This window comes from Cucurbita moschata, unplaced genomic scaffold (genome assembly GCF_002738365.1).
Source record: "Cucurbita moschata cultivar Rifu unplaced genomic scaffold, Cmos_1.0 Cmo_Scf00036, whole genome shotgun sequence".
In the NCBI taxonomy this organism is placed as follows: Eukaryota; Viridiplantae; Streptophyta; class Magnoliopsida; order Cucurbitales; family Cucurbitaceae; genus Cucurbita; species Cucurbita moschata.
Window position 1 is genome coordinate 1,556,476 of NW_019268552.1, and position 11,846 is coordinate 1,568,321.

Below are 11,846 nucleotides of genomic sequence, written 5' to 3' on the forward strand. Positions count from 1 at the left end.
CTTTAAAAAAAAAAAAAAAAAAAAACAATGGCGACTAAGATGATTGCTTGTTATAACTCTTCGGTTTTAAAAAATACTCTTTTATGTTTTATAAATGTTTCAAAATTATCTTTAGAATACAAAAATTGTTAGAATGTAGACGAAAAATTGATGTTTAATTGTCGTTCTTATGGACTTGAGGAAAACAAGTATTTTAGTTGTGATCATTTAAAAAGTACTCTATTACGAGGATGATTTTATGCACAAGAAAATCCGCGATGTCTTCTGCCCAAAAAACATAAATCGAAGCAATGGAATCAACAAACTAGAAAAGAAATTTCTTCATCCCGGGAAGTTTCCCCAAATGTTCCATCACCAAATAATGTTGCAGAATCTCACGCTGTGTAGAAGGCTGATCACGGGTCTTTTTAACCATCTTGAATACGATGCAGTATGGTGCTCGCAACCCTGTTAGTGACTGCCATTGCGTCATAATTAAATGTCGCCAACTCTATCTTGGAGGATGCTCGACTAAGAATATGGACCCATCTCACCGCTGAGAGGTGAAAGCAATTCTCTCTTCTTCTCTTCGGCTCTCATGCCAAGACCCATTTTACACTCCAAAGCTGAGGCTGCAGAAAGCTTGGATGAAGAATTATTGTGTCCCAAAGAAGGCCCTCGTTTTACAGAGCCTCACCAAGCGTGCATTTATTGATATCTCCGTTGATGGAGAGCCTGCTGGTCGCATTATCATTGGCCTTTATGGTGACGACGCCCTTGCAGGAGTTGCTAGGTTTACTAACCTTGTAAGTGGAGCTGCAGGGATTTCTTACAGAAGAAAAGACTTTGTAAAGATCACATCAAACTATGTTCAGGACAGTGGAGTGAGATCTTACGGTGTGGATGTTGAGCTCGCAAAGAGGAAGGGAATGAGTTAGCATCCGAAACACTTAAAGATGAATGGAAGAGAGAACGAGAAGTTCTCTGGAACTAAGAACTTGGCTGGAACTGTAGGGATCATTGTGAGAGACCCTTTAAACCATCCCCCGAGTTAAAGTTGGTAGCCCGGAAAGGGAAGCTCGAGGTTGATCAGGAAGGTATCGGTACCGAGCCGAATGGAACGGAGTTCACAATTTCCATCAAAGATTCGCCAGAGATGAATGATTCGGCCTAAGTGATTGGAACAGGCTATGGGCAGGATTGCGCAAGTGAAGACAGTGAAAGAGAATACTACCTCTCCCTACTTCAGGTAAGTTCCTACTCTTAATTAGATAAGGTTTTGCGTCGAAGGGTTATCTCCTTGTAAATTAAATATTTTGGCACTTCTAATCTCATCCATGTATACAAATAAGTTTTCAAGATATGAAAGTTCGAACTTTCGACCTCAAAAGGAGTACATATCAATTACCAATGTACTATGCTCATATTGGCGGCCAGTCGTTAATAATGTACAAATTTTATGACTATAATAAGCTCAGCTCTTCACTTGTCACTCTAATTCAATTCTATGGTCCAAAAAACTACAAGCTGCCAATAGAGGCCAAGTCAAAAACACTTCACTATTACAAAATCCCATAACTAGTTCAAGAACAAATAGAGAATAATACAACAGCAGATGCATTCATTGTAGAAGTATATCAATTGGGAACGGCATGGCATGAAAACCATCTGTCAAAGAGTGTATCTCATACCTCAGAAGAGGCAGCAATTCAATCCCGGAAGCTCGATCCGGTTTATATGTGATTGAAGGCAATCTAGCTAGCGCTTGGTGCTCTCGTTGGAAACTAGACTGCTTTTCAATTTCTTTGCAGAAGATGTGAATAGATTTCGAACCGATGTAACGGGGTCATCGACCTGGAAAAGTAAACACAGTTTGCAGTGATTCTCTTGAGATGAAAGTCATAATAAAGAAAGTGCCCTGTGCATGTGCACACAAGTGCAAAACTACAATAGGGCATATTTAAGAGCAGGAGGTTGAAAATCCAAGAATAGAATATATGGATAAACTATATCCCATGGAGTGGCAGACTGCTCCAATAATTATCAGTGAATGCTATGGATTAACTACGGGGGACCCAGATTACTGAAATTGTTCCAACGCAAGTTCAGTCTACACCATGGTTTATTCAAAATTATGTTCCCATTTCTAATAACAAATAAAGGCCAAAAAGGTACTGACAAAACCAATCTACCGTGTCACGACTCTTGTGCATCATAATATTGATAAGTGAACATCTACCTTGCTCAAAAAATATCTCCAGACGTTCTTACGTACGTACCTTAATAAGAGATGCTGATGGAGAGTTCTTAGGTGAATGTGGTGAAGAGCTATTTTCACGCTGTAAAGCAGTTAGGGTTAGTTTCCAACCAGGTGCCACATTTCCTGTGGCAATCCAAGGACAAAAATGCCTATGCTGCCTGATTGGATCAAACTCCGTTACACCACCTGACGGAACACCCTTGGGATAATCCTCTGCAAAGAATAATGTAAAAGTAATAAAATATGATTTATCATTTAAAAATAATGACTTGGGAATGATAACACTAAGGGTATGAACTTGCATGACAAAAATACAGAAACTGGGTTGATCAATTTAACTTGTTGGTTGTTTAGCCAGTTGCAAGGCTAGTCTAGGATAAATTATATACAGAATGCCTACTCAATCAGTCTAACATTTGACACATTATGCTAATGTTCAGGCATCAATGGGGATATAGCTCTCTTCTAAACGATTTCCCCCAGTATTCAGTTTAAGAAACAAGCCAACTATCGTTCACAAAGCAAGCTCATAGACAAGTTACCTCTCAACTTATTCCACTCGAAATTGTTCATGTAAACAATTAACTTTAATAACTATTGCACTTCAGCCAATACAACAGAATTAAAGCATGAAGCCACCGAGTATCTTAGAGGCTGTCTTACCCATGGCCATGATAACTAGAGAGTCTATAAATATGCTGCACCATTCGTGGAAAAAGAAGGATTAAGAGTATGCCGTACCTCCACCATGGCCAATATGCTCGCTGTTCACAGAGGTATTCACTTTGTCATTCGCATCACCTCCTTCATGGTCCTGGTTTTCTGAGGTATTGTGGTTATCAGAACAAAGTTTGTCTCTCGTTGATTCGATCTCACTGGCAATATCTGTATTTGTATCAACTTCAGGGCACGAAGATTTATTTGGGGTCACCTGTAAGTCCAAAGAAACCTCTTTGCTATTTGAGGTATCATTTTCTGAAACCTGTTGTGGATCACACTGGTCCAAGACATCAGAAGGCAACTTCTTTTCACTGCATTCACTACTTGTGATCATAACAGAATCTGTTGACGCCAAAGACTTTTTGACTGGAGAAGGGCCACGATGCAGATCTTCTGCTTTGTTACCAGAATCCGACTGTATTGAATCCTCAGCATTCTCCACCACTTCAATTTCCTGAGCAGGAACAATCTCTGTCCTCTTTACTTGAGTTTCCTCAGTTGAACCATTCAAACAAGATTCAGGTAAGGTTCCCTGATCAGTGAAACTTATACCTTCCAACAAAGGGGTCTGATCATCACCAGAAGTACTGCATCTAGGATCAGGCGTTTGATTCTGCTGATCAATTTGTCCAGTAAGGGTGCTATCTTCACTGCTTTTGCTATCTTGTAACATATTTTTATCCAAGGAATCAGCTTGGACCATTTCTTGGTCAGTATACATCCGATCACTAATTTTTTCATCATTGAATAACCTAGCCCTCAAATTTTGGCCAATGACAGGCAAAGTGATGGTGGCCTTGAAACTCTGTCGTGCAGGGGTAGGTCCCCCTGCAATTGTGGAACTTAATTTTGACATTTCAACATTAATAATACCTGCATGATTGATGACACTTTTATTGCCTGAATCATGAGTGCCTGACTCACTGTTCAATTCAGTGGGTCCAACCAATCTGATGATTTCCACAGGTTTAGGAATTGTTTGGAATGCCCATAATCCAACGCTAGCTCCACAGAGCCGGCAATCTAAAACAACAGAATTGGGCTGAGATTGCAATTCACTTGAAATCTCAGCAATTCCATTCCCATCTACATTTTCTTTGGTGGCAGCAGTGTATAGATTGACAGTAGGATGTGAAACCAAAGTGGTGGCTTTTTTGAGAGATTGGTCGGACCCTGTCTTGCAGTCAACTACATACGGCAGTGAACGAGGTTCCCATCCAAACAAGCTAATCAGCTTAAGAGCCTGCAATATTTTAAATTTTGTTCACTTAACTGAGAACGAGAGAGAACTTTTTTTCTTTTTAAGAATTACAGGGAAAAAACAAATCTGTTATGTTTAAGGGAAAATGCAAGAGTCATACCATTTTATCACCAGTATTGGTCCTAAGTTTTACTAAAATACAAAGCTATGCTCAGAAAGATTGGCGATGGTTGAGAATAAAATAAATGACAATGGTAAACAACTCGTAAGAAGATTTGTAAGCATTACTGGAATTAGCAGATGTAGATATTGATGGAACAAGAGCAAAACCTGATAATATACTTCAGCAGTTTCTGAGTCGTGTCCATCTCCTAGGTACTCGATTTCAGATTTTTTATGAGACTCATTACCAAATTCCTCCAAGGATAATTCTTCAAGAAATTTCTTGAGGTGGTGACTCTCCATCCATTTGACAAATGAAGACGAAATAACAGGGAGAGCTGAAAGATGTAATAACATAGAACAGCGCTCCCTAAATTTATTAACTAAAGTTGGAGGAGGAGTAGGAGGAAAATTAGCCAATGCTTCATCACAGGCATTATCTATCCAGGGACAGAGTAACTTGTGCCCATTATCCAACTTTAAGCTAAATACCAAAGCGGCCTTCTCAACTGAGGGGGGCAAACCAGAAAACAATTCATCTTTAGTGAAAAAGAAAAAAAGAAAGACAGAAAACTAGAGTCAAATGTGTCACAATCTTTCAGTACTACATGTATGTGGTAGAGAATCATACCTTGTTGCTGATTCCAGGAAGATGGAGTAGAGAAAAGGAGGCGTGCTCCGCATGATTCACAGGCAATAGTATCCATATCTACATTGATCCAACCTCTTCTAGCACAATTTATAGGATTTACCACCTATGGAAGATATAAAAATTTCTAATATTAGAATCAAAGAATGTCCAAACTGTGTATATGTTCTACATAGCAAAGAAAAAGAAAAATATATATATATATAAAATCAGATATTTGCAAACTATATTTAAAACCCATATACTCTCTCCAAATAAATTGATAAGAAAATAAATATGAAAACCTAGGAAGATAAAATAGAAGTTTCCTGAAACAAATCACAACTCATAGAGCAACATAGCAAGAATACAGAAATTCATCATAAAGAAATGTTATACTGTGCGAAGGACTGATCCTATACATAAATATTAGAAAGATATTACTTGTAGGGAAAGAGGAAGAGACTTCTGTATGACTGAAAGAGTATGGAGAGAAAGAGAAGGATTATGCAGAAAAAAAAAGTGTGATAAAAAATGATACAAAAGGTTTGGCATCCGGAGTTTCCTTTATGCGAAGGCAAAAAGTAGTGATGAGTTCTCTGAGAAATTTGTGGAGAAAAAGTGTTATGAATTTGAATATTATAGTATGCCAGGAGAGTATGAGATAACAACCTAATGAAAAACACGTTAAATAACAGTGCATAGCCTACAAAATATCATTTCCAATTGCAAGTATAGTTGAGTGATAAAATATTTTCTATCTGACCCTGATTGCTCTATATTAATTTCCTAACCAGAAAAGAGATGAATTCATTTCCAATAGACAGAGGGTGTAGTTGAATCAGAAAACATTGTCATTGATATGAATGCGGTTAATCTATTAGAAAGAATCAGAAGACATTGTCAACCCCATCCTGTTCCCCCTTGCCCTAATAAATATTTCCTAAAGTGTATCATGAAAAGTGACCTCCACCTCAACCAAAACTTTAAAACTGTGATCAATGGGGAGAAGGACACCTATGTCTTCAGCACAAATAAGAAAAGGGATTCAGCTGAACTCTACTATATAATAAGAAAACAGAATTCAAGAATAACATATATTTCCAGGGAAAATCCAAGACTATGAACCAAGTAAAACATCCCTCAACCAATCGAATAAGCACAAACACTACAAAACTGAAAATTGAAAGTACGAGAAATATTCATAAAACGTTTAGAAAGTGGAAAGCTGAACCAAACCTTAGGTTTACCAAACCATGTCATCGACTTGAATGTGGTTAGTCTTTTAGAAAGATCTCCACGGTCCCAAGGCCTGCATAACGGAGCATCAGAGGATCCAGCAGAAGCTGCAGAATGCTTCTGCAATGCCTCAATTACATCACTTTTTGTCCTCAGCTCTCCCACTACCAGACCAGATGAAGAATATGGCCGTTTTCTTCCTCTCGACAATTGTCCTCCAGATGGACTGGCATTTGAAAAAAAAGTCATGTTAAACAATTTTAAAACATCACTCAGAAAAGGATGAACAATCACAAATTTAGCCTGTCGACAAACCAAAAAGACAGACGCTAGCTAAAATCAACTTCTACTTTCATCTTCACAATAACTAACATAAACGAAAAACACACAATGAGCTAAGAAAACAAAAGAGCAGCGAAAAAACCTGGAGGACGGGGAAGATGCAGAATTTGAGTTTGGAGTGGCTGGTGCATTCTGAAAGAGCTTGTCCATGATGGAATGAAACCTCTTCTCTGAATCCTGCGACATCGATTGATTCTAGAAGCAATCTCGTTCCCGATTCTTCCAAGTTTACGCAAATCAGATTATCGAAGGAAAATTGAGACTTGCGTGCGGCAAAGAAACAAAGCTACTGCGAATCGAGGCCTTCGGCACAATTCTCTCGTCCGTCCTTCCTTCCCTCTGTCTGCTCGGCGTCGGCCACTGAACGTAGTATCAATCGGTCTATCTCTCCGTCTCCGACTCGGCGCCCTCACATTTTATACGGACGGCTATGGCACCATCTGTAATTTGCTATATTTTTTTTTTCAAAGTAAATTATTAATATTTGTTTTATAAATAAATCCACTAATTACCCTATTAAAATTATATTACCAAATCATACCATTTTACGAAAATCTCCTTACATAATTCAAACATCAAAACAGACCATAACATGAACGTTTCAAAACGTTATATTTTTTATCTATGAGCGTAAATTTAATTTGTTTAAGTCTCTAAATTTCAAAATATCGAACGTTATCTATGAATTTGAGTGCAGTTTACATTTAGTCCCTAATCTTCGAGATTGGACACTTTCACTACTGAGTTTTCGTTTATGCCTCTTTTAGTCATTCGTGTTAATCTCTGTTAATGGATTTATAATTACATTAATTATATTAGTTTTTTTCACTATTATTAATATTAATTTATGAAATTCCACGTCATAATTATGTTTAATTAATTAATTAAGAGCGAGTAAAAAAAACTCATAAATAAAATCGTAGGAATTTATTTATTTATTTATTTATTTATTTATTTATTTTGTTAATGTAAATATTACCGTCGTTGTAACTCAACTACAGAGAGGGCGAAACAGTTTATAGCAATTCAAAGGGAATCCCTTTCTTCACGGTGACCGCCAAAATCTGTTGAGTTCCTCCACGACTCTCCATTTCCAACCAACTCATTCCTTTTTTCTCTCTATTTATTAACGCATTTGAATTTGATTTCCAGAATCCCTCATTTCACTCACGCCTCTGCTTCCTATCAAAACCATGGCTTTCCTCCTCCTCCTCTGTTCTGCTCCCTTCAAAGCTTTCCTCCTCCTCCTCCTCCTCTCCTTCCACTTCTTCTCCGCTGTTAGCACCGAACTCCTCGTCGGCGATGATGATGGATGGGAAGTCCCTGATCCAAAAGAAACTGGCAAATACAACAAATGGGCCTCCCGAAACAGATTCTCTGTTCATGACACTGTCAGTAAGTACACAAAAAGCTGCAAAATAAGTTGTTTTTTCCAATACCCATCTCGAATTTTAGCTTCACCTGTGATTTTGTGTTACTTTGATGCTGTTAGATTTCAGGTACAAGAAGGATTCGGTGATGGTGGTGACGGAGGAAGAGTACAAGGAGTGCCTTTCTTCGAAGCCTCTGTTTTATGACAACAGTGGCAACAGTGTTGTGAAACTTGATAGACCAGGGCTGTTCTATTTCATCAGTGGGGTTACGGGGCATTGTCAAAAAGGCCAGAGAATGATAATCAAAGTGTTGGAACCTGTCAGCCCTCCTCACCCACCCACTCCTCCACCCCATGATAACAAGAAAGCTGCTGCAGCTAATTTACTCTCTGTTTCATCTCCATTCTTGGGGATGTTCTTCATGTTCGTTGCTTCGTTTATGTTTATTTGAATGATTTGTTATGTCGTCTAGAATGCTGTGTTGGGTCTTTTAGGGAGGCTATGTTCGTTTTTTGTTTTCTTGGATTAGGTGTTAGGGAATGGGATTGGTTCGATTCATTTATCATCAAATTATTTTTTTAACAAAATTCTTATGCTATGAATGAATTGCGAGTTCTGCTCTGGTTTTTCTTCCAATTTGTCTGTGTGCAACATTGATGTGCGAAGCTAACAGAACTGTAGCTGAATTGGGGATCGCTGAACGATATTAATCTCTAAACGAGCTTCATCGCTGAACGATATTCTAACAAGTGTAACTGAGAGTTCTAAAAGTATCAAGAAGTTGGTAGGCTCAGTTACGGAGAAATCATAGTCGCGGGTTCGGTTTCAGTTTCCAAAATTTTGCATTACAATGTAATCAACAAGTCACCGTCCCAGCGTCAAAACTTTTCTTAGGCTATGAATATTAGGATACAAAATCGCATCTGGTTACCAGACTATTTTAGGAACATCATCAGCAAATAAATGGAACTCAGGACAGAATAATAATTTCCTCAGCTATGAAATGGTGACTCACAGCAGTTACAGTTAGTATCTTACAAATTGTCTCTCATCCTCATCGCCATTCTTCCTCCCATAAGGGTTGCTCTCACTGAATCGGTTTTTGCTCCCTTCTACTTTGCGCGTTTTCTTCCTGAATTTCGAGGCACTGCTGTCGATGTTAAGGTTGACCTTTGGAGGGTTGGAAAAGCAGAATGAAGCAGCAATCGCCTGTTGACATACAGTTATATAAGGTGAGAAGTGAAATATATAGAAACATTCTTCCCTATTATCTACTCATCGATGTCTAGCAGAGTAAGCTTCAAGAAGTGACATAATACAATCATTTCCAAATGAACAAAGACTAAGTTGTTGAACATATATCCACCAAATTTTAGTTAGCGAAGCTCCTCACTAAGATGTTGGAAGAATATGGCTCATCGGCAAATTATCATAGTATGCATGCGTGCGGAGATTTCGTTATATGGGTTAGATGAAAGGAAGTTAAGATCAGAACCTGTAGATCAAGGCGGTGGACGTTGAAAATATCTTTCATAGAGTGTGAATTGTAAGCTAATAAATAGGATCTGTAAGCTTCCTTAGCGGACTTGTTCAAATAATAATTGCTCCCAACCAGCTTTTCCTGCATCATTCAAGAGATTCCAGGATTAGAATCAATGGATGATTACTATTTCATATTTATGTGCCTGCGCTTGAGAGGACAAGGAAATTACCAGATGAGATTGCACGTTGGCTAGTTTCTTATCACTGAACTCATACTCTTTGACAGGAACTTTTGCTTCCTGACAATAGAACATGAACCACACTCAAACTAAAGAAAAGGCAAACACTAGTGAATTGTATACAGGAGCTTGTTTGCAAAGCAATGCCATGGTTGACAATAGCAAAACTGTATGGAATTCTGAGCTTTGTTTGTTTTTGCTCTTCCTCTAATACTACTTAACCCATGAGAAAAAGATAATTTATCCCAACTACGATTCAATATAAATTTTTAGGGAAAATACCACACCTTTAAATAGCGAAGAAATTGAAGCTCTTCAGGAATCAAGAAAAGCAGGGCATTTCCTTTGCTACCTTCGCCTCGAGCTGTTCGACCAACTCTGTGAATATATTCCTGAAAGCAACAATTTCACACAACGTTGTACAGGAATTACCTAGTAACAAAATAGTATTGGAATGACAAGGATAATAAATGAGAAGTGAACATAATTAAGGAAAAAGAGGCACCTTGGGTTCATCTGGAGGATCATACTGCACAATCCAATCCTGAGACATTCGAAATGAGCATAGAGAATCAATGAGATATATGTATTAAGCTAAATGGCTTTAAGAAATGTAATACCATTATTATCCTTTAACTCAGTAATTTTAATAAGCATTATTCAATATGCCAGCCTACAATGAAAATAGATGCGAAAAAAATACAGCGAAGGAACACACAGACACACAGACACACACACAAAAGAAGAGAGGATATGCACTAGTATGTAGATGCAGGTGTTGTCAAGATGTAAGTTGATTGATTCACGACCTTACAAAAAGCCAAGAAAATAAAAGCCTACTAGAGAATTTCCATTTATAAAAAATAACTGTTATCATGATTTGCAGGAAATTATGATCAACAAGGAAATACAACTTCAATCATTTACATTGGGAGAAAAAATGAATATAACTTACAACAGCGGGGATGTCAAGTCCACGTGCAGCAACATCAGTACATAGTAGGATCCCCGTCTCAGCCTTGTTGAAGGCAAAGAAGGTAGAAGTTCTCTTCTGCTGCTTTTGTTTTCCATGAATATCCATGCAATCGACCTTAATGTATCTAAGAAGGTCCGCATGGAATTTGACAGAGTTACAAGACGAGAAGAAGACCATAATTTTCTTAGATAAATTTCTCTTCAAGAAGGAATATAGAAGAACGAATCTTTTAGCACTGGGCACAACACAATAACCTTGTTGCAACCCCTCATTGGTGACCTACACCAACATATATGTAATTCGCTCGATTAGAAGCAAGGAATTAGATATTAAATTAACATATATATATAACAGTATATCATGTTACCTTGGTTCTTCCATCATCTACATCAATATAAATAGGAGTCGACTGAAAAGACAGGCGAACAAGATCTTCAACCTGTTATTTTATTTTGTTGGGGGGATTGGTGGGGATGGAGAGAACCAAAATCAATTCACATGAACAAATAAATGGAAGTTCATAAGATGATAACTACATTCACATTATGGTAGAAAAGAAGAAAACACGAGAGAAGAAGTATAAAAGTCTAATGCTGTGCACAAACCTTTTGAGTTTGGGTTGCTGAGAATAAAGCAGTCTGTCTATTCTGCAAATTTGATTCAAATTAAAATACCATCAGATTACAGTATTGCATGAGGAAAAGAATGACCCAACCATAATAATAATGGTGCACTCCTACTCAAACTACTTAAACCTCATTTGCTAAGGCAACAAGATGATGTGGCAACTTTTAGTAATTAATACGACAGTCTTGAAAAGGGTCCATAGTTATATATAAAAAAAGAACAAAACAAGAATAGTCATACCTTTGGTAGGAGCTTTATAATCTGTTTCATTTCCTCCTCAAAATTGGTTTCCAATATCCTGTCCGCTTCATCAATTATGAGGCACTGCAAAGAAGTTTAGAAAGAAAAGAATGTAACATTTATAAGATGGAGGATTACATACAGGAAATTACCAACATAATTTGATGAGTTGTCAGATGCAAACTCTAGTCATCAGGAATAGGAAATGGAAATTAAAAAATCTTTTAGAGGTGATAAAAACCAACTTAATTAATATATACGTCTATTATCAATGAAGGAGTTTCTTATCCAAAAAAGTGAGATTAAAAAAAATAACACACACAAAAAAAAAAAAAAAAAAAAAAAAAAAAAAAAAAAAAAAAAAAAAAAAAAAAAACC

At 37.4% G+C, this 11,846-nt stretch overlaps 3 protein-coding genes and 1 pseudogene across 3 annotated transcripts in view; 2 read left to right on the forward strand and 2 right to left on the reverse strand.

Annotated features, from left to right (window-relative positions):
• The first annotated feature begins 285 nt into the window (after window positions 1-285).
• LOC111431595 lies at window positions 286-1,275 on the forward strand (annotated as a pseudogene).
• A 63-nt stretch (window positions 1,276-1,338) lies between these two features.
• LOC111431594 lies at window positions 1,339-6,976 on the reverse strand. The gene is made up of 7 exons (XM_023068278.1): window positions 6,614-6,976; window positions 6,190-6,415; window positions 4,954-5,077; window positions 4,491-4,831; window positions 2,981-4,202; window positions 2,259-2,452; window positions 1,339-1,833 (listed from the first exon to the last, which is right to left on the reverse strand). The coding sequence occupies exons 1-7, from the start codon at window positions 6,715-6,717 to the stop codon at window positions 1,738-1,740; spliced, it is 2,307 nt and encodes a 768-aa protein (XP_022924046.1). The 5' UTR covers window positions 6,718-6,976; the 3' UTR covers window positions 1,339-1,737.
• Window positions 6,977-7,578: 602 nt separating this feature from the next.
• Window positions 7,579-8,478, forward strand: LOC111431661 (mavicyanin). Its single transcript, XM_023068364.1, has 2 exons — window positions 7,579-7,926; window positions 8,024-8,478. Exons 1-2 carry the CDS (start codon window positions 7,725-7,727, stop codon window positions 8,353-8,355), a joined length of 534 nt encoding a protein of 177 aa, XP_022924132.1. The 5' UTR covers window positions 7,579-7,724; the 3' UTR covers window positions 8,356-8,478.
• A 220-nt stretch (window positions 8,479-8,698) lies between these two features.
• Window positions 8,699-11,846, reverse strand: part of LOC111431667 (DEAD-box ATP-dependent RNA helicase 51-like) — a 5,568-nt gene continuing 2,420 nt past the window's right edge. The window contains exons 4-12 of the mRNA XM_023068371.1: window positions 11,469-11,552; window positions 11,207-11,248; window positions 10,969-11,040; window positions 10,581-10,880; window positions 10,131-10,169; window positions 9,913-10,017; window positions 9,617-9,685; window positions 9,400-9,525; window positions 8,699-9,113 (exon numbers count right to left, since the gene is read on the reverse strand). Of these exons, the coding sequence (XP_022924139.1) occupies window positions 8,931-9,113; window positions 9,400-9,525; window positions 9,617-9,685; window positions 9,913-10,017; window positions 10,131-10,169; window positions 10,581-10,880; window positions 10,969-11,040; window positions 11,207-11,248; window positions 11,469-11,552 (1,020 nt within the window). The 3' untranslated portion in view covers window positions 8,699-8,930. The remainder of the gene's footprint in view (window positions 9,114-9,399; window positions 9,526-9,616; window positions 9,686-9,912; window positions 10,018-10,130; window positions 10,170-10,580; window positions 10,881-10,968; window positions 11,041-11,206; window positions 11,249-11,468; window positions 11,553-11,846) is intronic.

What these genes read in the sequence shown, in the direction of transcription:
- LOC111431661 (XM_023068364.1), top strand. Translation starts at nt 7,725, where the DNA reads ATGGCTTTCCTCCTCCTCCTCTGTTCTGCTCCCTTCAAAGCTTTCCTC. An exon ending in CTCTGTTCATGACACTGTCA is followed by an intron (nt 7,927 to 8,023) that starts GTAAGTACACAA and finishes TGATGCTGTTAG; the next exon opens with ATTTCAGGTACAAGAAGGAT.
- LOC111431594 (XM_023068278.1), bottom strand. Translation starts at nt 6,717, where the DNA reads ATGTCGCAGGATTCAGAGAAGAGGTTTCATTCCATCATGGACAAGCTC. An exon ending in TTCCTGGAATCAGCAACAAG is followed by an intron (nt 4,832 to 4,953) that starts GTATGATTCTCT and finishes TGCCCCCCTCAG; the next exon opens with TTGAGAAGGCCGCTTTGGTA. An exon ending in GCATATTGGCCATGGTGGAG is followed by an intron (nt 2,453 to 2,980) that starts GTACGGCATACT and finishes TATTCTTTGCAG; the next exon opens with AGGATTATCCCAAGGGTGTT.